General features: G+C 45.6%; 4 protein-coding genes across 7 annotated transcripts; 3 read left to right on the forward strand and 1 right to left on the reverse strand.

The window, feature by feature from the left end:
- Nucleotides 2,695-7,774, forward strand: LOC8083267 (ABC transporter G family member 11). Its single transcript, XM_021452402.1, has 7 exons — nt 2,695-3,436; nt 3,565-3,644; nt 3,777-4,241; nt 5,953-6,039; nt 6,147-6,278; nt 6,430-6,621; nt 6,738-7,774. The coding sequence occupies exons 1-7, from the start codon at nt 2,944-2,946 to the stop codon at nt 7,491-7,493; spliced, it is 2,205 nt and encodes a 734-aa protein (XP_021308077.1). The 5' UTR covers nt 2,695-2,943; the 3' UTR covers nt 7,494-7,774.
- Nucleotides 11,135-11,972, forward strand: LOC8083268 (EG45-like domain containing protein). The gene is made up of 3 exons (XM_021454965.1): nt 11,135-11,316; nt 11,520-11,799; nt 11,907-11,972. Exons 1-3 carry the CDS (start codon nt 11,187-11,189, stop codon nt 11,911-11,913), a joined length of 417 nt encoding a protein of 138 aa, XP_021310640.1. The 5' UTR covers nt 11,135-11,186; the 3' UTR covers nt 11,914-11,972.
- On the reverse strand, nt 15,239-20,833 carry LOC8083269. Of its 2 annotated transcripts, none has more exons than XM_021452989.1 (4): nt 19,935-20,833; nt 19,021-19,150; nt 16,603-18,948; nt 15,239-15,996 (listed from the first exon to the last, which is right to left on the reverse strand). In XM_021452989.1, exons 1-4 carry the CDS (start codon nt 20,708-20,710, stop codon nt 15,619-15,621), a joined length of 3,630 nt encoding a protein of 1,209 aa, XP_021308664.1. In that variant the 5' UTR covers nt 20,711-20,833; the 3' UTR covers nt 15,239-15,618. The 2 variants fall into 2 exon arrangements, with proteins under 2 accessions (XP_021308664.1, XP_002462524.1); XM_002462479.2 differs by having other exon boundaries at nt 15,310-15,996; nt 16,603-18,843.
- LOC8063739 (protein ROOT PRIMORDIUM DEFECTIVE 1) lies at nt 20,949-25,374 on the forward strand. 3 transcript variants are annotated; one of them, XM_021452991.1, is made up of 6 exons: nt 20,949-22,342; nt 22,617-22,765; nt 22,863-22,903; nt 23,004-23,342; nt 23,508-23,633; nt 24,781-25,374. In XM_021452991.1, the coding sequence occupies exon 1, from the start codon at nt 21,033-21,035 to the stop codon at nt 22,260-22,262; it is 1,230 nt and encodes a 409-aa protein (XP_021308666.1). In that variant the 5' UTR covers nt 20,949-21,032; the 3' UTR covers nt 22,263-22,342; nt 22,617-22,765; nt 22,863-22,903; nt 23,004-23,342; nt 23,508-23,633; nt 24,781-25,374. The 3 variants fall into 3 exon arrangements, with proteins under 3 accessions (XP_021308666.1, XP_021308665.1, XP_021308667.1); XM_021452990.1 differs by having other exon boundaries at nt 22,617-22,903; XM_021452992.1 differs by lacking the exons at nt 22,617-22,765; nt 22,863-22,903.

Raw genomic sequence — 25,435 nt, forward strand, 5'->3', positions numbered from 1 at the left:
CCCCCTTGGTCCGCGCAAGGACCAAGTGCTCTCTACGGGCTGATTCTTCGACACTCCGTCGCGGTGAATCGCCTAAAACCGCTCACAAGCTTGACACGAGCCACCCACAAGAACTCCGGGCGGTCTTCGTGCCTTCAATCACCACCGAACCGTCTAGGTGATGGCGATCACCAAGAGTAACAAGCAACGAACTCTCACTTGACCCAAACAAGGCTCTAGAGAGTGGTGGATGCACACTTGACTCTTGGAACTCACTAGAGAAGGATTCTCTCAAGAAATCACTCAAATCTCAATCCTCTCTAGGCTCTTGCAACTCTCTTGCTCCACAACAAGGTTCTCTGATGTTCAAATGGGCAAGAGAGCTCTCATGGACGAGGTGGAGGAGTATAAATACTATCCACGAAGTCCAAAGGTCGGCTAACCATTTTCCACTGAAAACGGGGTCACCGGACGCACATTATGTTGCACCGGACGCACTGCACCGAGCGTCCGGTGCTTCATAACGGCTACCTGCACTTTTCTCTGACAGGTCACCGGACGCTAACTCTCAGCGTCCGGTGCACCGTCCGGTGCTCGGGAAAACTTTACATGCTCCCTGCGCATGGGACCGGACGCTACTCGGCGCGTCCGGTGCTAGCGTCCGGTGCTCAGGGAAGGCTTGCAACCTCCCTGGGTAAGGGACCAGACGCTACCCGGTGCGTCCGGTGCTGGCGTCCGGTGCCTAACCCTAAGCACGGCACTGTTCTAACGGCTAGGGACCTCACCGGACGCACTCACAGAGCGTCCGGTGCAGCGTCCGGTGCCCCTTTGGGCACCCAAACTTCGTCGAAACGCGATCGCTCCAAAACGAAGTTTGTTTCTCTCGATCTAAGGACTATCTCTGAGCTGCCTAGTGCTAGGTTTACTAAGTGTGCACCACACCTAAACCTAAAGCCTTGCCTAAGTCAAGCTACTAGATCAAAGCCCCTCTTAATAGTACGGTCAAAGGAAAACAAAGACCTAAACTACTCTAAGTGCCCTTCTTCACCATATGGCACTTAGACCTAGTCTAGTCTTGACGATGTCCAACCATCCTTTTGAAAACCGAAACGATTTCCACTATTAAGTAGGCATGTACGTCCCTGTCCATCGAGTACCTATATACCATGACCTTACCTATGACTTTGCCTCTGCAAAACACACGTTAGTCATAGTAATCATGATGTCATTAATCACCGAAATCACTAGGGGCCTAGATGCTCTTTCAGTGTCCTCTGCAATGACTCTTTGGATGAATCTCTGGCACATCTCTTTTTAGTCTGTCCATTTGCCATTCAATGCTGGGCCTGGATCAATGTTCAAGTGGATCAAAGCTTAAGCCCTTTTCAAATTTTGGAAAGCTTCAAGGCGCAGCTTCAAGTTCCCTTCTTCATGGAAATCATTATCTTAATGTCATGGGCAATCTGGAAGATAAGAAATGACAACATCTTTCGACAAATAAACCCAAGCTTTCAATCAGCCAAAGATTTCTTCAGGGCTGAACTTCAGCTTTTGGTTCTGAGAATAAGACGAAGGTCCTTCCAAGGTCTCAATCAATGGATAGCAAGTTTATCTTAGCTTGGTCTCTCTGTGTTAGCTTTTATTTTCTTCTCCTCCTTTGTTGCCTAGTCCTGCTTCCGGCTGACCCCCTCTCCCTTTTTTCTTTGCCGGCTCCTTTGTATTTTTAATTCATTTTAATAAAATTCCTGTAGGATGCAAATCCCTCCAGTTCCGTCAAAAAACATATAAAACACTGTACTCATACTTCAGATGAAAGCACATATCAACGTATATATACGTTCTTTACATACAAAATATAAAACAGCTGCAAGCTGCAATTTCAGGTGGTCAGATAGAATACGGGTCACGTCTGTTCACATCCGACGACTGTACCCTTTGTTTCTTTATACGTACAGTAACATTGATAATTAGGGCCCTCAACAAGAACTTGACAATTGCGCACACACTTGCTTCGAGCCAGCTGTCAGAATCAGACCGTATATTAATTTAAGGAAAATTTTAACACAAATTCACGTAGAACTATTAAAAAATAAAAGAGATGGATCATACTTCCTCCGTCCTAAAGTATACAAGGTATGTACACATTCAAAATTTCTTTTAAATCATAAGAGATTCTACGTGAAAAAACGTTTTAATTCAGACTAAGAAGGTAATCTTCACATGTCTATCATCACCAACCTCAATATAGAAATTATAGAAAGTTACATATGTCATTTATTTTATCACAAAGTATATGTTCTAGTAGAATTACAAAGATACCTACTGTATTGGGACGAAGGGAGTAAATACAGGGCCTTTTGCCTTTGCCGCCGACGGCTACACCAACGGAAGTTGAAACTCTACTGTAGAATACACACGGACGTGCATTGCTATGCATATGTAGTGGCATCTGAATTGCAAATATCGTTGACAATAACATGACATGCTGGCCAAATTACATGGCTAACGCGTTGACTTTTCACCTTACATAGTACTATTTCCATTTCTTTTGTTAATTCCGTTATCTAAGAAAAAATCTTTTAAATCTGTGTTCAACGAAGGCAGGTACTGTAGTAGTACGTTGGCACCAGAGGACAACACGGTGCCATACCAGGAAGGCCGCTCAAAAGCTCAGTTTGACCGGCGGCTCCCCAGATTTCCGAGGTCATCCAATGCAATCTAGCAAATTTTAAGCGGTGCCGGCCCTGGTTTACCGGCGCTTGGATAGTTGGATGCTCCGATCCCTGGCCTATTTAAGCACAGCCCCAGCTTCGCCACCACCCTTCATCGCACGCCCACAGCACAAGTAAGCAAGCACAACACGAGCTTTTGCTCCAGCAGGGGCCAGGGCGCCAACTGTTCCAGTCTTCGCTAGCTAGCAAGCTCAACATCCCACGCGCGCGCCGGCCGGCGAAGCATTTGAACATGGCGTCCGGGCAGCAGCAGCAGCAGCACCTCCCAAACGTGCCGAGATGGACGCCGAGCCCGCCGCGGCGCCAGCAGGCCCACGAGGAGGGCGGCGGCGGCGGCGACGAGGTCGACGCGGACGGCTCGGCGTTCGGAGGGTCCATGCGCAGCACCGACGGGTCGGCGTTCCCCTTCGGCAGCGGCCGCTCGTTCCCGTTCCCGTTGCCCCAGCCGTCGCTGGAGATCAGCGTGCTGCAGGCGGCGGCGAACGGCACCGGTGGTAGCGGCGGCGTTGGCGTCGACGGCCCCGTGGCCCGCGAGAAGTCGCTGCGCCGGACCGACGAAGGCGTGGTGATATCCTGGGAGGACCTGTGGGTGTCTGCGGCCGGCGGCAAGGGCGGCCGCGTGCCCATCCTCTGCGGCCTCAACGGGTACGCCCGCCCCGGCGAGGTGCTCGCCATCATGGGCCCGTCCGGCTGCGGCAAGTCCACCCTTCTAGATGCTTTGGCAGGTACGTACGCTACGTACAAACCAATACCAACGTGGAGATCATAATACACCCACGTGAATCTTATACTCCTAAATCATTAATTAATTAATTAATTAATCTCATATACCCATTTTATTTATACACATCAGGAAGGCTGGGTTCTAACGTGAGCCAGAAGGGAGACATTCTGATCAACGGCCGGAGGCAGAAGCTAGCCTACGGGACATCTGTAAGTGTGCATGATGAGATCCTACCCTACCACGTGGTGCGTGTGCGTACACGAATCTCTAATGCATCTACTGACTGACGGATACGCACATGTACGTGTACTGCGTATATGTATATATATATATATATATAGGCGTACGTGACGCAGGACGACGTGCTGATGACGACGCTGACGGTGCGGGAGGCGGTGCACTACTCGGCACAGCTCCAGCTGCCGAGCGCGATGGCGGCGTCCGCGAAGCGGGAGCGCGCGGAGGAGACGCTGCGGGAGATGGGGCTGGAGGCGGCGGCGGACACCCGGATCGGCGGGTGGATGCACAAGGGCATCAGCGGCGGGCAGCGGCGGCGCGTGAGCATCTGCATGGAGATCCTCACGCGCCCGGCGCTGCTGTTCCTGGACGAGCCCACCAGCGGGCTCGACAGCGCCGCGTCGTACCACGTCGTCGGCCGCATCGCGCGCCTCGCGCGGCGGGAAGGCATGACCGTGGTCGCCGCCGTGCACCAGCCATCCACCGAGGTCTACGGCCTCTTCCATGGACTCTGCCTCCTCGCCTACGGCAGGACCGTCTTCTTCGGCCCCGCCGCCGAGACCAACCAGGTACCGTACGTAATTAACAGACACTTGTAAGTATTATACTGTGTTTTAGAACAACGTATCCATGGTTGTTGACTTTTTTTTTTGGCTGGTTCCAGTGAATTGCATATATTAATATAATTGTTATTTCATATATAAAAAAGGCAAAGGCGGCTGATCGTGCGTCAGTTGTTTATATAGGAATAAAAAAAAAAAGATTTCCTCGTGATGGAGTAGTTTGGATTGGAGTATGTCTATTGGCTGCCTGCCTGGCTGACAGACGACGTACGTGTTTGGACATGCATCGTAGACTTGTATAGTACTCTAATAAGCTAGCTAGCTGGTCGGCGGTTTCTCACCTGCAACTTGCAAAGCTTCAACTGTCTGTCCCTGTAGGCATTCACTCGTCTAGTTGGAAGGAGACCGCTATCTATAGACAAACGGCTTCTCATTTCATCAGCCTAGGCCGTCGATTAACGATCACACGGCGCTTGCAGATCGAATCTTCTCTGTCTCTGCCTAGCTGGAAGCTGGAGCTCGTGCCACCACCTCCCTCCCGCGTCCAGCCTGGAGCCTGGTCGCCGCCGCTAGCTGCCTTCGATTTCTATTAGACGAAGAAAGAAAAAAAAGACAAGTGTCAGCTCAGGTTTTTGAATAAAAACTGAGTCAGAAAAGCTATATCCTTCTAAATAAAGTCCGGCTGTGATGGAAATCGCCAATCGCCATACCCTAAATCCTAAACCCGGCAGCTAAAATGAACTCTGACTGAAATCCTACCCATTCAGCAATGCTAACCGCCGCCGGCTTTGCTAAAATTTACTTCGACTGAACTCCTATCCATTTTGAGGCGATAGACATGCAGGAAGCGTGTAGAAATAGTATGTGGATTTAATCACGGGAACATTCGTTTTGGTATGAACAAATTTATGGCTAGCTCTGCTTTCGTCAATAGAAGCAAGGATCAAATTTATTGCGCTCAGATAGTGACCCAACTGGTTAGGCGTGTGAACTTGTTGCCAACGAGTCAGCTTGTGTCTGAATAACAATGCTCCTACGACGTTAATGTCAACAGCAAGGACACAGTTGCAGAACATATCCAAATTGATCACATAGTTAAATTCCAGTGATATCAGCTTGACGATATTTAATTTCTGATAAAAACCATACTGCAGATAACTCTGCATATATAGATATAGTGATTATTACAGGTGGTCTATTTTATAAACCTTGACACTGTATTAGGTAAACAACTGCGCAAGAGAAGTCCGCATACAACAAATTAAGTTAGTTTCGGCGTGACTAGACCAGGAGGAATTAGGTCATCGATAACCTCCTACAATAATAGCCTTCTCGTTGAAAAACTTTCAAGGGAATAAGCTCTATAATTTCCAAATTGATGGCCAGTCGTCAGTCGGTTAATTTCCAGTAGGGAGGGCGAAGACATTATTAGCAGGGAAACACGCGTGTCTTCGCAAGCTAGAGCAAGCTGAACTGCCAGTAGTCAATGATTGAAAGTTACTTGTTCAAATTAAATAACGTCAGATGATTATAGTGGCTTGTTTATTTTGTATGCACCAAAATGTTAAGCCGTACATCGTCTGAAACCTCAGTTGATTTTCAGGACTTGGAGTACAAAACTGATACTGGAAGAACAGTAGTCCTTAGTATTAATTAAGACATAATAGGTGCCACTTTCAGATTACAAATTACTCAGCTTGCATTTAAATTTTGGCAGTTCTTTGCTCTGAGTGGATTCCCCTGCCCATCACTGATGAATCCTTCTGACCACTTCCTGAGGACCATCAACAAGGACTTCGACAAGGTGAGCACCACATAACACGACTTCTAGCTAGGGATTAGTACGTACCTGAAAGCTTCCCCTTTGCATACTCACTTGCCCATGCATGTACGCATTGTTGTGTTTGTCAGGATATCGAAGAAGGCCTGAACGGAGAGATCAAAATGACCACTGCTGAAGCAATTGACACGCTGGTGAACTCGTACAAAGCCTCAGCCTACATGGAAAAAGTGACGAGGCAGATAGCTGACATACGCGAAAACGTAAGTCATACATCGCATTCTGCATTACACAAACGAAGAAATGTGCTTGAGGGCAGGAGAGTTTACATTACCAAGCCCTGCATGTTGCACATTTCCTGCTCCTGCACCGTCGTCAGAGCCCAAATTTACAAGTTTATGGCCATTTTTGCAGGGAGGGGCAGTGGTGAAGAAGGAATGGCATACGAGCTTCCTGACGCAGTCCTTGGTGCTCACCAAGAGGTCCTTCGTGAACATGTACAGGGACCTGGGCTACTACTGGCTGCGCTTCGCCATTTACATCATGCTGTGCCTCTGCGTCGGCACCGTGTTCTACGACATCGGCCACAGCTATGGATCCATCCTGGTGAGTAAAAATTATATGAATGTTCATCACTGTAACTCTGCATGTATATATGGCTTATTGTGCGGTAGTGCTCATCCCGAAAAAAAAAAAACAACTGCTCGATCGATCTGCCGCAGGCTCGTGGCTCCTTGCTCAATTTCGTCGCGGCTTTCCTCACGTTCATGGCCATCGGCGGCTTCCCGTCGTTCGTGGAGGACATGAAGATCTTCGGTCGGGAGAGGCTGAACGGGCACTACGGCGCGTCGTCGTTCACGATCGCCAACACGGTGTCGGCGGCGCCGTACCTGGCGCTCATCTCCGTGGTGCCGGGCGCCATCGCCTACTACCTGGTGGGCCTGCAGAGCAGCTTCGGCCACTTCGCCTACTTCGCGCTGGTGCTCTTCACGACCATGATGGTGGTGGAGGGGCTCATGATGATCGTGGCCAGCGCCGTGCCGGACTTCCTCATGGGCATCATCACCGGCGCCGGCATCCAGGGCGTCATGATGCTCAACGGCGGCTTCTTCCGCCTCCCCAACGACCTGCCCAAGCCCGTCTGGCGCTACCCCATGTACTACGTCGCCTTCCACAAGTACGCCAACCAGGGGCTGTACAAGAACGAGTTCCTGGGCCTCACCTTCCCCAACAACCAGGCCGGCGGTGCCGCCACCGTCTCCGGCGGGCAGATCTTGACGGACTTCTGGCAGGTGGAGATGGGATACAGCAAGTGGGTCGACCTCGGCATCCTGTGCGGGATGGTCGTGCTCTACAGGGTGCTCTTCTTGGCCATAGTGAAGCTCACTGAGAAGGTGAAGCCCATGATCAAGGGATTCAGGTTCAGGAACACCGCGCCGTCCGTGCACGTAGCCGAAAAAGGCTCCGGCACTCCATGAATCCACGCCAAGGCCGATCAAACGTAGATGTGCGATATGTATAGCTAGTGAAGAGCTAGTACTGCAATTGATATGCAAGCGAAATACGTGCAATCTTGTCATCTTCTCATTGACAACGAGGGCCATATTCCAAGAGCTTGCGTAATGCTAGTTTAGGGCTGTTTATTCCCGGCTTGATGGAATGGGTTTATCAGACTTTATTCCCCGTTTTATAGAAGCTTGAAGTATGTAGTGCATATATGCTTAATTGCGTTAGTATTATTTAGTATTTGTTTGTTCTATTTGCCTCTGTTTCATTCCAATTTTCCATGGCCGACTACATATATGTGCATGCCATTTTAAATACGGGATAACGGAGGAGAAATCCATAATCGGAGACATGCGTTTGTTTTTGGAGACCGAACTAAAAAACGAGGAACCTTTAACCACTGAACTGTCAATACTATATGTATAGAAGCTTGTATTTTCTAAGTACTAGTAAAAACTTGTTTACACTTAAAAAATCATAACAAAATCATTTTAAATCAGAAAAATATGGAAGTAGTACTTCTTTCTGAAACTAAAATGTATCTAATATGTTTTATGAGTATCCACTGGCTTTCAAGGAATGGAATATTACCAAGCACCCTCCACTATTGTAGTTGTGCATGATTGACATTTTGTGCAACATTAATAAACCTAGAGATCGGCCAAGAAATTATCATACTCTAAATAGAGTACTAAATATGTTGGATTTGAATTAACCAAATTATTTTTGGAGAGCCAGCGATGTCATACTAATGATAAAGAAATTCAAGTGAGCCATCTAGTTCTTCAATGAATCCAGTTCACCAAAGTCGATCTTAAAACAAGTATAAACTCTCACCTACATGTGGTAGCTCATACATACCTACAAATTAAACTATGTACTCCGACGAATTTCAGATACACTCGGGGGCTTATAGACTAGAGTGACACTGTGATCAACAATGCATAGAGCATTGAGCAAACTACATCGCTTTTTATTCTAAAGTTTTGTAGTTGCATGTCAGAGTGTGTCCAGGGAACAACTGAGTGTTTTAAGTTTAAGTCGGTAGGGGAAGCTTTAAACTATTTTTTTATATTTTCTTTTTATTCTAGATCTATTTAAATTCGTTTCCACGTAGAGTTGAATCTAGGCCTGCTGGGTGTACTCAGGTGCTCTAACCACTAAGCGAACACCCTTTGGCAACTGCCACTTGTTTTTGTGGCCCTTAGATTTAAAATACATGACCCAGATTGAATATCCCTCTATCTTATCTTGTTTCTCCGTCCACACTAGCCCGACTCCGACTCCAATTGATGCTCCACTCGCCCCTGCTTCCCTGCGCGGCTCCGGTGGCTCTTTCATCCATGGATCCGCCACTGTCCACCACAGCCTCAAACTAAAAACCAAGTGCATCCTCTTTATTATCTTCTTCATCTTCGATTGAGCTCTTCCCTTTGCCTCTATCTCTTAATCCATTTATGCAATGATCTCTATCTGGTTGGGATAGATTTACCAATTACTATGTATATCCCACTTGTGTCATACATTTGTGTCTTTTCAGCAAGTGTTATGGCATGCTTATAGCTTACGTTAAATCGGCTCATGTTATGGCCCATGAAGCATATAATTAAAATGAGTGATGGTTGCCCTTACAAGTTTTGATCTTATTAGTTGCTGCAACAATTTTACCTATACTACTTTAATTGAAACTCTATACTTATATTCGAAACTCTCCTTTTGTCTTTTTTCTCGAATACGTAAAAAATTTGCGCACGTATCATTGTATTTAAGAAGAACACTTCAATCAAACTCTCTCCTTTTTTGACTTACATTAGAAGAATGGATTGTAGTATTGAAATAAAACTTAGCCTAAACATGATCACTAACTTAATCTTATGCAGAATACATCTTAGATTCTAATTAGAGCCTATGGATGCCATCCGTGCCTCTAAGATATGATGGTGTTGATGTAGATGGTGTAGTTTCACCGACTGAGGGCTAGGATGCCCTCTATCGATGAACTTGTGGTCGCACGGAGTAGCGGCGGCTTTCAGACGCCACAAAGTTGACCTCGACAAGATGGACGTGGGAGACAACCTTCCTAAACCCTCTAATGCTTTAGTGACCGCTTACGTGATTTGTTTCATGCGGATGGAGCTGTCGAGGGCGTTTTCTTTTATTTATAGATGCGTTGTGAACCAAGGAGGTGAACCCTAGAAGATCCAGTGGACCAGAAATTTTATTAATAATTAATCTCATGTATTATTCTTTGGATTAGCCGAGATCACATTCTACTGCAGCCCTAGTTGTTATAGTGGTATAAACAATATGGAAGTGGTGGTTAATGTAGATATAAATTTAGGGGATAATTTAGATTATCTCTCATAATTAATGACATCGATGGTAATTCAAACTAAATTAGGGATTGTTTTAAATATGCTAGTATATACTAGATTTAGGGGGATGTTGGTTTAGATTTTCCGTAAGGTCTCTTCACGATCAAGCTGCTCTGAACCACATGAGCAGCTGGCGTTCACTTTCGTCCAGTCATCAGACAAACGGGCCGGGGCGGCGGCTCCTTTGTCCGCAGTCCCGGCCGGACACGGCACACGAACCCCAGACGCCGGCCGGAGATGCCAAACCGGCGTGCGATGCGAGGACTCGCAGGCACCAGGAAGCACAGGTTAGTAGGTTACGACGCCATCAGCTAGCCGGCCAGAGCTAGCTTGCCGCCCAGCCGTGACGATCGACGACACGCGCGTGTACCGCGCGCCATGCTCGAAGAACATCCTTGGGAGATAACGGGTCGCGCATCTCCCGAGGGTTGGAACAGAGACCTCACTCACTCTCACAGCCTTAATTTTAGTGCCCACTAGAGGATTCGGAGGATGCATGCCTCGTGAGTATAGGATTTCACGCAGAGAAAGTAACGAGACGACGTGTAGAGCGATGTGGATGTCGTCGCTTTGGAGCTTAGCGAGACAGGACTGGCATCTTTTACATACATACTCTATGCCCTTGTTTAGTTCGCTAAAACTTTCGGATTTGTAATACTTTCGTTTATATTTGATAATTATTGTTTAACCATGAGCTAATTATTAGGCTCAAAAAATTCATACCATAAATTACATATAAATTATATAATTAATTATTTTTATTATCTATATTTAATATTGCATACATGCGTCTAAAGATTCTATGTGACAAATTTTTTTAAAAAAATTAGGAACTAAACAAAGCCCATGTATATGTAGGAGTAAGTACTTGTACTAGTAGTATATTCTTGCTAGGCCTTATTTACTTGCAAAATTTTTGTAAAATATGAACAGTAGCACTTTCGTTTGTATTTGATAAATATTATCCAATCATAAGTTAACTAGGCTCAAAAGATCCGTGTCGTAAATTACATGTAAATTGTGTAACTAGTTATCTTTTTATCTATATTTAATGCTAAATGCATATGCCGTAAGATTTGATGTGACGAAGAATCTAAAACATTTTGCAAAATATTTAGAAAAGTAAACAAGACATGGGCGCTGCTTGCCGGCCCCATCTGGGACCCCGCAGCTTGCCTATAAAAGGCGCCGTGGATCCCAGTAGTTTCGTCGCACACCTTCTTCCTGAGTGAGATCGAGTAGCAGGCCGGCGAGCATATATACCCGATCTAGCTCGTCGTGTGGACGGTTATGGCGGCAATGGCGAAGCCAAAGGCAACGACGACCTCCATTGTTCTGGCTATGGTGCTAGTCCTTGCGACGGTGTCCCTGGTCGCGGGGTCTAAAGGACTCGCGACTTACTACACCCCAAGCTACACACGTACGTCCCTGCTCCCTCCCAACTAAGCTGCTGCTTCATCGATCAGTCAGTTAATTAATTAATCTCGCAAATATATATATATATATATATATATATATATATATATATACACACACACACACACACACACACACACACACACACACACACACACACACACACACACACACTCATCGATCGTTTGCGTACGTGCGTGCGTGCAGCTTCGGCTTGCTACGGGAACCAGGACATGGGCACGATGATCGCGGCGGCGAGCGAAGTCTTCTGGAACGGCGGCAAGGCCTGCGGCGACCGCTACGTGGTCAGCTGCAAGGGCGCCACCAACGCCGGCGTGCCGCACCCGTGCACCGGCCGCTCCGTCACCGTCAAGATCGTGGACCTCTGCCCTTCCCCCGGCTGCCAGGGCACCATCGACCTCTCGCAGGAGGCCTTCGCCATCATCGCCAACCCGGACGCCGGCAAGGTCGAGATCGAGTATCACCGGTACGTACTACGTCGCGCATTGCTTAATTAGTTAATTACGTCGCTAATAGCTAGCTTGACGATCAGTTCACATGCATGTTTGTGATGACCGTTTATTCATTTCGTAGGATCTGAGTTTCGCAAGGCGACGATCGAATCTGAAGCAGGAGTGTTATGCTGTCAAAGAGTAAAATCGACACTGCGGCCGGCTTCAGAAAAATAACTACAAGCGAATGTGTGTGCTACCCAGCTACTGATCAGTAGTAGCTGCATGTTTAAGTTGTACTTGTGTGGGAAAACTTATGATGAAAAAAAAAAACAGAGCTCTGCGCCTGTTTGGTTTGCGTCTTAATAATAACTAAGAGAATACCTTATGCATTGCTGCGAAAATGTGGTGGATTACGTGGCACGATGACATGGATAAATAAAATACTTATGTGTCTTGCTGATATAGACATTATAACTGTATGGCTAAGGCCCGTTTGGTTGTTCTCAGTAAAGTTTATTGTCCGTCACATTGAATGTTTAGACATATGCATAGAGTATTAAATATAAACTATTTACGAAACTAAAAACACAGCTAGAGAGTAATTTGCGAGACGAATCTTTTAAGCCTAATTAGTCTATAATTGGACACTAATTGTCAAATAAGACGAAAATGCTACAATACATGTTAAACTTTAACACCCCCAATCAAACACTCCCTAATGGATTTTAGTTATGTCATAGTGCATTGTTTAGTTAGACAGCTTGCATGTTGAGAGAAATATAGCGACTTACTGACGTGGACAATATAATTGCATAATTATGTGTGATAGTGAGTTATTTAGTTGGACAACTTGCATGTTGAGAGAAATAAGTAGTGGGGTTTAGCTTTATAAGAGTACTAGAAGAGTACCCCGTGCGTTGCTGCGGGAGTTTCAGATAATTTAAAAGAAATTATACTATTTATATTTATAGTTATATGAATAAAATTATCTTAAATTAATTTTGTTAAATGATTTGACACATCAATATAAACTACTAAATGTATGTTAGTAGATAAAGAGATGACTATCATAATTACATGTGTTAGTTGGCTACAATTAGAAATTTTAGTAGATTGTTAATGTGGATAGCTTGCATGTTGAGAGAAATTTCTAGCGAGGATAAGATAAGATAACGAGCACATGGAAACCAAGCAAAAAAAGTACTATTGCCTGCGATATAAATTGGCTGCCATCGCTTTACGTAGGCCCATCAAAATCAAAATTATAACATTTATAAAAAAAATCTCAGTCACTGGTGTGAAAATGAAACCTCTTCCCCCCCCCCCCCCCCCCCCCCCCCCCCCCTTTTTTTTAGTAAGGAAAGTGAAAGTGAAACCAAATGATCAGGCCTGCTGCAGGCGTAATTGGGCTTATCGGTCCAACCAGTAAGCCAGCAGCTAGGCGGCCCACTTAGGCCTTGTTTCGTTCACCCAAAAACTAAACATTTTTTAAGATTTCCCGTCACGACGAATCTTACGGCACATGCATAGAACATTAAATGTAGATAAAAATAAAAACTAATTGTATAATTTAACTTTAAATCATGAGACGAATCTTTTAACCCTAATTACTCCATGATTTGACCATGTTTGTCAAATAAAAACGAAATTGCTACAGTATCAAAATCCAAAAAATTTTTGGATCTAAACAAGGCCTTAGAGCATCTCCAAGAGAAACTACAAGATTTAGCTATTGTGTAAAATAAAAAGCTCACTCAAAGCATATAGTTCCACAACAGCCTTTGTATATGATAGCTAGTGAGGACGACATACTATATATGACAAGCGAAAGTTTAGTAATAGCAAACTTGCTATTTTAGCAAACCAGATAGCACACCTGTTACACTTTAGTTTTAGCTTTAAAAATATAAAAATAGCCTAGATAACATAGATAGTATATGGAGTTGCTTTTAGTATCGTAACACCATACCTATTAAGAAAAATAGTCCCTTAGACCTAAAAAAATTATGTTGTTTTTTCTTGGCTCCTTTTGTTTTGGACTTTTCTATTTTATTTTGCAAAACGAAATTCATTTGCTTTTTTGGCCCTTCCGATCTAGGCTCTAACGGTGTTAATTTGTACACAACTTGTGAACAAGTTTCAATTAGAACCATCAAACTTTAAAAGTGAATTTTTGGGTTCATAAAATTTTTATGTTATATCACTTAGGTCCATACACATTATGTTAAGTCCATCGGACGGGTATGGACCTAAATGATACAACATTAAAAGTTTATGATCTAAAAATCCACTTTTAATTTTTTTGAACAAGTCAGCAGCGGATCCTTTCTCCTATTTTTTTATTTTCATATATAAGGAAATGTACAAACAACAAAAAAATTTTGAACAAGTCAGCAGCGGAGCCCTTCTCCTATTTTTTTATTTTCATATATAAGAAAATGTACAAACAACAATGGAGGTATGTACGAAGGTTAGAAAGAGCACAAGGCAACCAGGCCCAAAAAAGAAATAAAAAGACATTAGGTGAGGGGAGCGGGGGTGGGGGGTAGCGCGAGACGTAGCCTACCAGAACGACCAATGTGGGCATTTCTAGCAAACCAAGTAATTCGTACGAAATAGGCTTGTGCAAGCCTGGTTAGCAGGTCATACAGGTAACCAAACAGGCTCAAGTTGCAAGCCTAGCTAGCCCCTAAGCTAGGGAACCAAACACACTTATACTCCACCTTGTGGGAGTAAGGTTTTGGCACTTTAGAAAGCTTCCTTGACATCTATAGCCTTCTTCCATCTCACACTAGACACATTGCTTAGGATTGCATTTTATTGTGAGATTAATTGCATCAAGAGTTTAGTCTTCGAGATACTAGGGGGACTTTAAGGAAACATCATCAACTTTTTACTTTTGGAGGTTGCCACCTCAAATACAGCTTGGAGCTCATGGTTTTATTGAAGCACTTCAACGAAGATTGTGAATGTGCTCCAAAAGTGATTGTGAGGGTTATTGAGCACAAGAACAACTCTAGTGAAAAGGTGTGGAGTGATTCTGTAGTTCCAGAAGGCTAAAAAATCAAGTGAAGTCTTGAAAGAGGAGCAAAGAACATTAAATCCACAACAAGATTATAGGAATACCGAATACCACAGGATAAATTTGGTTGTCTTGTACTCAATTTATTCTTGTGTTTACCTTCGTAGAATTAAATTATTGCTTGCCAACCTTAGATGAAAACCCTCATCCTAGGAAGAATAGTATATCAGAGGTTTCTTGTGGTTCGTAGAATTAAATTCACCGACGAGTACCATGGCAACAAATGGTGTATGTTTGGAAATTAAATGTATTGGTCACTTTGTTGTTCATACCCCTTCTTGAGATCACCTATAAAATTGCAATTCACATCTCCACTACTACAAAAGGAAAAAAAAAAGCTTTATATTCATAAGCTTTGCTAACAACTTTGCATTCCTTCAATTCAGTCATTTTTTTTTGTATTAAGGATCAGGCCACGAAGATACAGTATATTGTATCAAACCATGCAACATCAGCTTGATAAAACACCTACAAACCCACTAACAAATTGTATTATGCTCACGCATTCTAAAAGATACATCAAGAACTACCATCTGGCGGCTTAGCCACCAAAAACTTCACACTAATACCTAATGCGACAAGGATTCTAGCATGAAAAACAGCCCGTAGTTGTTTTGAATTACCAATTTCTTAAGATTTTAAGGGCATTCATTCCTTAGCACAAGGCCAAAAGTTGAAGGCGGTACATACTACAAGTGCAAATTGACTAATTAATTAGACTAGAAACTGATGGTGAACCAGCACCAGTTCAGGTTACAAGAAATTGATCTCAAATAGATGGCCCGTTGATGCCAAGATGACCAGAAAACTTCCCCTTGCACGACGGGCAAATGTAACCAAGAGAATCTGCCTGCTGCTCAGCAACGGTGCCGAAATGCTGGAATGGACTATTGCACCACACGCACACAGATTGGAGCATGCCAACCATCTTAGAATAGGACGGACCCCAGCCCAACTGGAACGGAGGGGGGCAGTTACCTAGCTGTGGTGCATAACCTAGCATCAATGTTGGCTCTGGTACAGGTATAGAGTCATGCCTACCCATGCCCCCATAAGGCGGAGCTCCAGCCGAGGCCATCCTTAGCTGTTGCTCAAAGCTTGGATAGATCTGCTGCTTGGAGCCACCAAATCCAAGTTGCAAATCACACTGTTTCAAGAACAATCAAACTTGTCATTAGAAAACAAAATAGCATAAACAAACTTGATTAACATGTAAGCGAATAAATATGCCACAACAAATAGTGCATAAACTGTACACCTATATGGTACAAAGATAAGCCTTAGATATAGAGGTAGTTACAGATTAACTGCGGCAAAAGCTTAAGGCAACCCAAGGCTAGTGTATGCAGGAGTAGGCAACAAGGCATAACTAGACCTTCAAGGCGAGCTGGGTCCGCCTAGCCTAGGCGACATCTTTGAAACAGAGAAAGCAACGCGCCTTTGAAACAGAGAAAACTACATGAACACTATTATCATGAAACTCGCATATACTTCGGTTATCAAGCAAAAGAGTATCTTGTTATCTAACATCATACATGTTTCAGTTATCAAGTAGACGAGCATATTTTCATCCAAGCATATGGTGAGCATGGGCCCACAGGAATAATAGTGAATATACTAATTAAAGCCTACAGATCTATCACTGATGTGTGGAAAACAATGGCATAATGACTGATTCAAACCTAGGCAGGGTATTCCTATTAGATGATATACTAAAGATGCCTATACTAAAATAAATTAAATAGTTATTAACCTGATCTTGCATAATCCTGCTCAGTGGAACATCTTCAACAGCACGAACCAAAGAAGTAAAGCTACCAAAATTGGTTTGCATGGCCATAAAATCATCAATAGTCCCACTTGTCCCAGTAGCAGGTAGCGAGTCACAAGAAGGGCCTGCATCGTTGTATTGATTTTGATTATCTAAGTCACTGTCAGATTTTTCCAATGCCTCAAGCATGGAACCCTTGATATCAAAATCCAATGTGCAGTGTTCATTTGGTTCAGATCGACTGGTGGAGCTGACAAAAGAACTCCTCATATTGTGGATATCAATATCATCAGTTGCAGTACCGCCAGTAAGTGTGTTTAGGTCAGATAATGAGTAACAGTTTGCAAAATCATGTTTCATATTAATGACATTATTCAGCTGGGCAAGACTACTTTCTGTGATAGTACCATTGAAGATATCACTGTTATAAGCTTCAGCATCAAAACCAGTTTCATTACTTGTCATGTTTTGTGAATTCACCAATGCTTCTTTGGCACTATCTTCACCTCTGTTGCCATAGTCCTTGATTTCAGGAGTCATTGAACATGAAGAAGTGAAACAATCCACATTTATTTGAGCTCGAGGTATAGGATCCATGGTCAAATTTGATTGATACATCATGTCATTTTTCTGGTTGACAAAATTTTCACCCTTACAGGTGTTGTTCTGATTGGCAAAGTTTCCATCCTTACAAGCAGTGTCATCGTTAGAGGTAGTACCAAAGCATTGGGCAATAATGGATGATCGAATAGCATCATCAGGAGTATCAGATGTTTCATAGTTTCCACCAGAAATAGGAGAAGATATTGAATCCAAACATGAATTGAGATTTACATCCCTTACTCTGACACCATTTTTTAGTTCACTGCCTTTCAAAGAAATCATTTCACAATCCATAATCTTGTCCTCAGCAGATTTGTCACTTTTGAAGCTTCTGGGGTTTTCCACATTGCAAGTTATATTGCCACCATCCACTTCCATATCAATTGAATTAAGATCAGGCTCATCCCTAGATGGTGAAAGTCGGTTACTTTCCAGTCGGCCATTAAAATCATGTTCTTCAGGAGAACTGACAAATTTGCCATGCGGTAGATCACAGGACTCAGAAACTTGCATGGATTGTGTCATATTAGTACACCCCGTTGGATCATCTGTGCATTTTCTTTCATCAGGATCATTTACGGTTGAAGAAACCTCTTTATGTATATCACAAGTTTCATCAGACCTATTGAACTTTTGGGAATAATCTGCACTGCAAAGTTCTGAATCTTTTGAGCTGACATTCTCATGAACATTCATGGAGTTGCAAATACTCAATTTTCTTTCAGCATCAACAGAAAGAGAAGCTACAGCACTGTCACATGCTTCATCATGGGTTTTATGGTCATCAGAATTGTCAACAGTATCCAGATGATGCCCAGAGGAAGGCTGTCTGGTGGGACGTTCTTCTATTATTTCAGCTGTATCCGTAATATCCTCAAGAGAGTCCTTATGATGCACAGGGACAAGTTCTCCAGCAACAAGTCCTTTTTCCTGTTCAGGAAAGCCATTCATCTCCTTAAGAGGGTCCTTCTGATTCACAGAGATATCTCCTGAAGATTCTTTTCCCTGTTGAGGCAACTCAGAAGGTTCTTTTCCCTGTTGAGGCAATGCAGAAGGTTCCTTTCCCAGTTGAGGCAACATAGAAGGTTCTTTTCCCAGTTGAGGCAACATAGAAGGTTCTTTTCCCTGTTGAGGCAACATAGAAGGTTCTTTTCCCTGTTGAGGCAACACAGAAGGTTCTTTTCCCTGTTGAGGCAACACAGAAGGTCCTTTTCCCTGTTGAGGCAACACAGAAGGTTCTTTTCCCTGTTGAGGCAACACAGAAGGTTCTTTTCCCTGTTGAGGCAACACAGTCATCTCCTGAAATCCACATGGCATTGCCACCAAGGATGGTTGACCATCAAACAGTTCAGCTGGACTCGGACCTTGATACCTTACATCTGCAACGCTAAGGCCAAAATTGCCAGATACCTCTCCAGAGGTCTTCTGCTGAGTCTTCTCATACTTTCCGTCAATGTTGGCATCCAATTCTCCAGATTTACTAACCCTGCGCCTTTTAGCTTTCCTTTGGTGAAAGGACAACTGATGTTGCATATAGGAGCTCTGGTCATGAAACGTCAAATTGCATTTCCGGCACCCCTTTGCATTCACTTCTATTGGAGCTTCATCCTTCTGAAGTTTCTGTTGATGAGAATCACCAGAGGGATTAAATAATGTAACTGAATTAACTGGTACTGCAATTTGCTTTTCCTCAATTGAGATGGTTTGCTGGTGAAGACCTACAGACTAATCAAAAGTACTTTTAAATTAAACTATGAATACCCAAGCACACAAATAAAATGCATAATCAAAACTTACATTAACATCTAGGCCATGCACTCCTGCACTATTAATCTGAGAGGCAGTTGTCTTTGCCTCCTGATATCCAAGAAGGGACATGAGGTAGGAAGACACTTCTTTGCAAGTAGCAAACTGATGTCCTTTGGGGCTGAAAGTATGATATAAGTAATCAGCACAGGTAAACAACAGTTGTAGGAAAATGATGTGATAAATGCAATAGGCTACTAATGAGATAAGAAATCAATCAAAAAGCGCATATGCCTAGGTGTTGTGGAAATTAAGCACTGTAAAGGCAGATGTTATAGTGGCATACTATTGTAGGCTTCTAGCAAAGACTTGTCACAGCCATGCTTTTCATTAAACAGCTACAAATTTCAGTAGCATCAGTCTTGATGCAATCGTTAAAAGGAAACAAATAGACATTTTCACAGAAAAGCTATGTTTTTTCATAGTTGCATGCTTTTGTAATGGCACTAGCATCAGTCTTGATGGAATGGTTATTCATTAAGTTCTATTGTTTGGGTATTAGCCTAATTATCTCAAATGATAGTTGTTCAGATATATGCAGCTCATAGCTGTAAGCCTATTGTATATATGTTTAAGCGCTTGTGTGAGGGCAAGGATCTGAGCAGCACATTCCACACAGAAGTCCTATCCTCCTAATCTCAACTTCATGTCATGTTTCAGTTAGGTTACTCACCTATTGCCGAAAGGCAACTTAGTGCTAAAGCCTAAAGAGTAAGTAGCCAATCTTTCTACGACAGAAGCACTGTGAAGCTAGCATGGACCTTGTGAAAAACATTGCATACAATCACTTTGCAACAGTTCGAAACAGAATCTGAATCATCATACATACTCCAAAACCATATCAACTGAAGCATATACTACAATAAACAAGTATGCCTGGTACAATAAACAAGTTTCAAACAGACCTCACATAACGGCGGCAATTAATCCATGCGACACGCTCCTTTCGCTTGAGCCCAAGCAACAGCTTCCACCCACAGGGCAGGTGGTCAGCGAACATACCAGCATCCACGAACTTCCTCCGGCGCCTTCGGCTTCCCCATTGCCCTTCCAGCGCATTCATGAATCCGAGTAGCTCGGACTCCGACCCCAATCCTGACGTTCGCTTCCGTAGCTCCTCCCCATAGGGATCCACAAGCTCGGCGAGCCTCGCCAGATCAACCGCCACACCCTTTGGATTCAGCACTACCTTATCGGGGTCTGTCGCCGCAACAGCCGCCGGCGGTGGCAGCGGCGGCAGAGACGGAGCGGGAGGCGTAGGTGCTGTTATCGCGGGCGCGGCTAGGGTTTGCGGTCGGGGTGGAATCGGAGGCGGAGCACGGTACGAGGGGTCGTCGCGCGCGAATAGGCGTTGGAGGTGGAACACGACGAGGCGGTTCTCGGGGTCCTCCTCGGCGGGGGCAGCTGGCGTAGACAAGGAGGAGGACGCCCCGGTGGTGGTGGTGGGCGTCAGGTTGTGGGATATGTTGGTGGCGACGCGGCGGCGGGAGAAGGTCTGCTTGCGGGAACCTGCGCTCTCGTTGAAAACGGCGCGGTCGATCTTCGGGGGCGGGAGGAACTCGCCATCGCGGCGGCGGCCCCGGCGGGGGTCGACGGCGTAGGGAGACGCGGCAGCTAGGGCCACGAGATCCGACTGTGTCAGCACCCGGACGTCCAATACGGCTGCTACCTCAATCCCCATTGCCCAGCCGCCGCCGGTGACGGCGCCGCTGGGCCGTCGGAGGATTTGGGGTTTGGCTCAGGAGGGGAGGAAGCGCAGGAAGTGCGGGTTGCGACGAGGACGATGGGGACGGGAGAAGTTCAGGAGTCAGGACGGACCGGAAGTGGGCCATTGTGGGCTGAGACGTGGTCGTGGAGTGGCGGGGCCCGTAATCGAACGGTTGCGGTGCCTTTAATTTGCGTGCTGATTTGATCAAAACCCTTGGAGTGAATACTGAATACTGAACCCCACTAGTCCCACGTGGTCATCACTCGCCGCGCCGCCGCCGCCGCCGCCGCCAGCGATGGCGCGCCGCCTCTTCTGCGCCACGAGAGCACTCCTCCTTCCCCCCGCCCCAGCTCCCGCGCCGGCGCCCACCTCCGCATCTTCTGCAGCGGCGGCGGAAGCGGCAGCCTCGCTCCTGCCACTGCTCCCCTGCAAGCGGCGAAAGAAGCTCCTGAGGAAGCTCAACAGCCCACGGGTCGCGCCCATCGAGCCGGAGGCCGCGCGTCGCGTTCCGGCCCTAGACGCCGTGCTCGACCGCGATACGGCCTTCCGCTTCCTCCACCGCGCGCGCTCGTTCCTGGCTTCCCTCCCGCCTCCGCACCGGATCCCCCTTTCCGAGGCCGGCAAGCTGTACCGCGAGCTCGGCTTCCCCCGCGGCCGCAAAGTGTCGCGCTCCGCTACGCGCCACCCGTTGCTGTTCCACCTCCCCGTCGTGGGCTCCGTCCCGCACCTCGCGCTCACGCCGTTCATGTGCTCGCTCCTCGAGGAAGAGCGCCGCATCCACGACGACCTCCTCCCGTCGCGGGTGCGCGCAGTCCGGAAGCTCCTCATGCTCACGGCCCACCGCCGCGTGCCGCTCGCGAAGCTCCACCACTGCCGCGCTGTGCTCGGCCTCCCCGATGACTTCCGCGACCGCGTCCACGACTTCCCTGACGACTTCCGCGTCGTAGTCGACCCCAGGGACGGCCGCCACTTCCTCGAGCTCGCGCGCTGGGACCCTGCGCTCGCCGTCAGTGCTCTGGAGCGCGATTTTGTCGTGGACGAGCGCCGCGTCCGGCGCACGTTCCGCTTCGCCGTCCCACACCGCCGGTTGATGCCGCTTGACGCCGAGGACGCCGACCGCCTCGACACGGCGACCACGTTCCCGCTTGTCTCACCGTACACAAACGGTGCGCTGCTCAAGCCATGGACGCCCGAAGCGGAAAAGTACCGCGTCGGGGTGGTGCACGAGTTCCTCAGCCTGACACTGGAGAAGCGCGCGATGATCCACCACATCGTCGAGTTCAAGGAGGAATTTGGCCTCACGCGGCACATGTACGAGTCGTTGCAGAAGCAGAACCGCGCTTTCTACCTGGCCGGCACAGAGATGAACTGGGCCTTATTCCTCAGGGCAGCGTATCACGAAAATGGGGAGCTCAAGGAGAAGGATCCCCTCGTGCTATTCAATGAGAAGCTGCAGCGATATGCATGTATGAGCAAGATGGATTCCAGAGAGACCATGATTGATGCTGCAGGTTTGACTGAATAAAGTCAGATCTCAGTTTGCTGGCTTACCTTCTGCATCTCTTGTGCTGCCGCCAGAATTCAAATGTGCTTATTTTCATTGAGGTATATACAGTTCCCTCTTAAATTACATTTCGTTCTTCAATGGCTATATATTTGTCTTCAATTGTCATAAGTTGGAGAATTTTAATTTTACACTGTCTGTATCAGTTTACCTGATGAATGCTCTCTTACATTTGAGAATGCACCCCTTAGGACAATTGTAACTTCTTTTTTCTTGATAAAACATTGCTTTTGGAAGAAGTGGTCTAACTATATGCATCTTTACCCAAAGTCCACCGCATTTAATCATGTCATGTGCCTGATCCATTGGAGACAGTTTCGAGGAGAATTGCGGGATTGGAAGTAGATTGTGAGAATTGAAGAGAAAGGGAGGTTCAGGAGGGAGGAACGACAGCCCTTGGGTTGTCCGCCCTAGGAGGAGTGAGGAGGGACAGCAGCTTGATCGCGAGTGACATGGACGCCAGGGTATAGGGTTTTACCCCTTACTTCTTTCTTGTTATAATTCAAGCTGATAAGGGGGATCTACAAATAGAAGAGACATGACTTCTCTACTACTATACAGCACCGAATGGCAGTGGTGAAGCCAGAGCAAATTAGAGGATGGTGCGTTTCTCTTGTAGGTGTGAAAATTTAAGCTGCAAACATGGTTAAAAATTTGATCCTAATAGTGGTTTTCCAAACTTTTGTCAAATGATCTCACCAGGTTGATGAGGTACCCCTATCGCCAGTCTGTGTCACTCTGAAGATCATGTTGCCGGAGGAGCAGCCCTCATTGAGCCGCAGCTGCATCTGTTGCCGGCTGTCAATCATAGACTGGATCGGCGCATCAGATCGGACGCCGCCATGCTGGTCCATTGGAACGAACTGTGCCTGGACTCAGACACCAGTAGCCAGTATGGTCAGCCAAGGAAATGCTGGCTCAACCTCACCACCATTCACATTTTCTGTGATCGGTGCAGACGGCAACTAGTGATTGCGTTGCACACAGAGGATGCCCAACGTCACAGCCTGACTACTAAGCGGATGAACCAATGGTTGATCAGTGAGTCCTCTCGCTCTTTCTATCTCTTCAATTGTCTATAGCAGGCCTATGATGAACTATAGTGCTGATGAAATTACAAGTTTAGTTCATTGAGATAATAAATGACATAATCGAGTTACCTGGAATTTTTCGGAGCTCATGGTTCCCTTTTTTATCTCCTTTCAGCATTGAACTTTAGATTTGTGCAATGGATTTCTGCCACATCAAGATCGATACTGGCAACTCGATTGATAAGACTGCCTGCGTGAATAATGGTAGGATCATGAAGTGAGATCAAGCTCTTAAGGACAGGTAGCAATCATCTTATCCAATCTTAGCTTATTTCCAATAGGGCATACACGAAGAAGAATATTCTGTTTGAGTTTGACTATGATAAATGTTTAAGTCAATGAAAATTTACCAATTTGAAATAGTCGTGGTATATGCTATTCAAAGGAGACCTTCTCTGCAGTTAACTATGAAATATCTCCTTCTGTTGCGCACTAACAAGTGCTACACTTATGGTTCTGATCGCATCAGATGCAATGCGAAAATTAATAGTGCATCTATGGCCTGAAATGTTCTTACTGAACAGGCTTTGCAGAAACATGTTCTAGCGATATTTCATTCCTTAAATTGTCCGTTCACCATCAGATGAGAAAAGCTACGGTAGAATGGCGTTTACAATGCTTCTCAGTTCAGTTATATTTTCTTCTTAATGGTACAGCTAAAGCATAGGCGGGGCTTTTGAGATGTATTTGGATATATGTTTTTGAGATTATCAGCGCCTCCATCCAACTATGCATCGCTGCCATGGAGGCGAAGCACTAGCGTTGCTGCTGGGGACACAGAGCAACCTGCTGAGAGACTTAGGCGCTGTTTGCTGCAGCTGTGGCTGCAGCTTGTACACGCACGGTACCTGTAGCCAGAACTGCTGCAGCTGCAGCAAAAACGAGTACTCGAATACTCCCATAATTCGAGTGGAATTGGGGTTTTGGGTGAAGTTTCCCGACAGCTGTGCCATGGTACCTGTGGGCACCGTTCGTGGTGAACAGTACACTGGCCTTGGTGGATCGGCTGTTGGGCCTCGGCCCCTAAGCCCATGACAGATTACCAATTTGTCATATCTTTCGGCATCTTGCTTGCATAGACGTGCTCTCTAGGTTTGGTTAGCAGCTATTCTCATTCAGAAAATGCCGTCTGCCAAAAAAAAGTAAAAAGCACACCAAGTGTTTTTCTCTCTAAGGAAGGCAATCCACATGTTGCGGGTTGCTGTACACATACCTGTTTTGCGAAATTGAACTGATTTCTGTGAAATTCCTACGTTCTAAACATGCCCTTAGACAACATGTCATAACATACAACTGTAATTATCTCGCACTTCAAAGCATAAACCATTCTGACCTCATTATGCCCATTATTATCAACATGAAATGCTCAGACGTCGATTTTATTGCAGATATCACCATGGGATTGTTCCTACTCCTAACGACCTGCAGTTCGCACCATTGCGCAGGCAAGAATACATCTCAGAGAGCCTGGAGGGTGGGAGTTATCTGTTGTGCACTGAACCTGAAAGCATTACATGTAGTTGTTAGGCAGATGTGGTGATGTCTTGCTGAACTTACTGCTGTACTGGTTGTTTTCGATTTGAATCGCAAGTTAAAATATTGGCTTTGTGGTTGGGAAAAAAAAACATGCGGTGTGCGGCATGATTGCTTCAGGAGCTGTGATGCCTTTGGAAACTAGGAAGCTCACCTTTGTTTTCAGAATGGAACCACGCAGGCTGGTATTGGAGAGATTCGAAGCTTTGGTGACCAGGCCGGAGCTGATCTGATGGACGACAGGTACATGGTGCCGGGTGAACAGATCTTCTGAATGAAGGCGCTTGTGGCTTCGTGGAGTGCTTTCAGTCTTTCACTCATTCCCTGTCTCTGTTGTGTTATGTGGGGTTGGGGTGATGTTATGAGAACCCGTTTGTCATACTTCTCCATATACCAAGATATAAGGCTCGATTTTGCTTGGTGCGATCTTTAAGATCACAAGCCAATAATTTCTCTCATAATATATAATTTATACTCTCTCCATTTCAAATTATAAGTCATTCTAAGAAT

This window comes from Sorghum bicolor, chromosome 2 (genome assembly GCF_000003195.3).
Source record: "Sorghum bicolor cultivar BTx623 chromosome 2, Sorghum_bicolor_NCBIv3, whole genome shotgun sequence".
Lineage (NCBI taxonomy): Eukaryota > Viridiplantae > Streptophyta > Magnoliopsida > Poales > Poaceae > Sorghum > Sorghum bicolor.

Bases quoted from the DNA above. Each gene is read 5' to 3' on its own strand.
- LOC8083267 (XM_021452402.1), top strand. From the start codon at position 2,944: ATGGCGTCCGGGCAGCAGCAGCAGCAGCACCTCCCAAACGTGCCGAGA. The intron at 3,437-3,564 runs GTACGTACGCTA...TATACACATCAG, and splicing joins CCTTCTAGATGCTTTGGCAG to GAAGGCTGGGTTCTAACGTG. The intron at 6,040-6,146 runs GTGAGCACCACA...TGTGTTTGTCAG, and splicing joins TCAACAAGGACTTCGACAAG to GATATCGAAGAAGGCCTGAA.
- LOC8083268 (XM_021454965.1), top strand. From the start codon at position 11,187: ATGGCGGCAATGGCGAAGCCAAAGGCAACGACGACCTCCATTGTTCTG. The intron at 11,317-11,519 runs GTACGTCCCTGC...GCGTGCGTGCAG, and splicing joins CTACACCCCAAGCTACACAC to CTTCGGCTTGCTACGGGAAC.
- LOC8083269 (XM_021452989.1), bottom strand. From the start codon at position 20,710: ATGGGGATTGAGGTAGCAGCCGTATTGGACGTCCGGGTGCTGACACAG. The intron at 19,151-19,934 runs GTCTGTTTGAAA...TCATACTTTCAG, and splicing joins AATTGCCGCCGTTATGTGAG to CCCCAAAGGACATCAGTTTG. The intron at 18,949-19,020 runs GTAAGTTTTGAT...ACTTTTGATTAG, and splicing joins TGCATGGCCTAGATGTTAAT to TCTGTAGGTCTTCACCAGCA.
- LOC8063739 (XM_021452990.1), top strand. From the start codon at position 21,033: ATGGCGCGCCGCCTCTTCTGCGCCACGAGAGCACTCCTCCTTCCCCCC.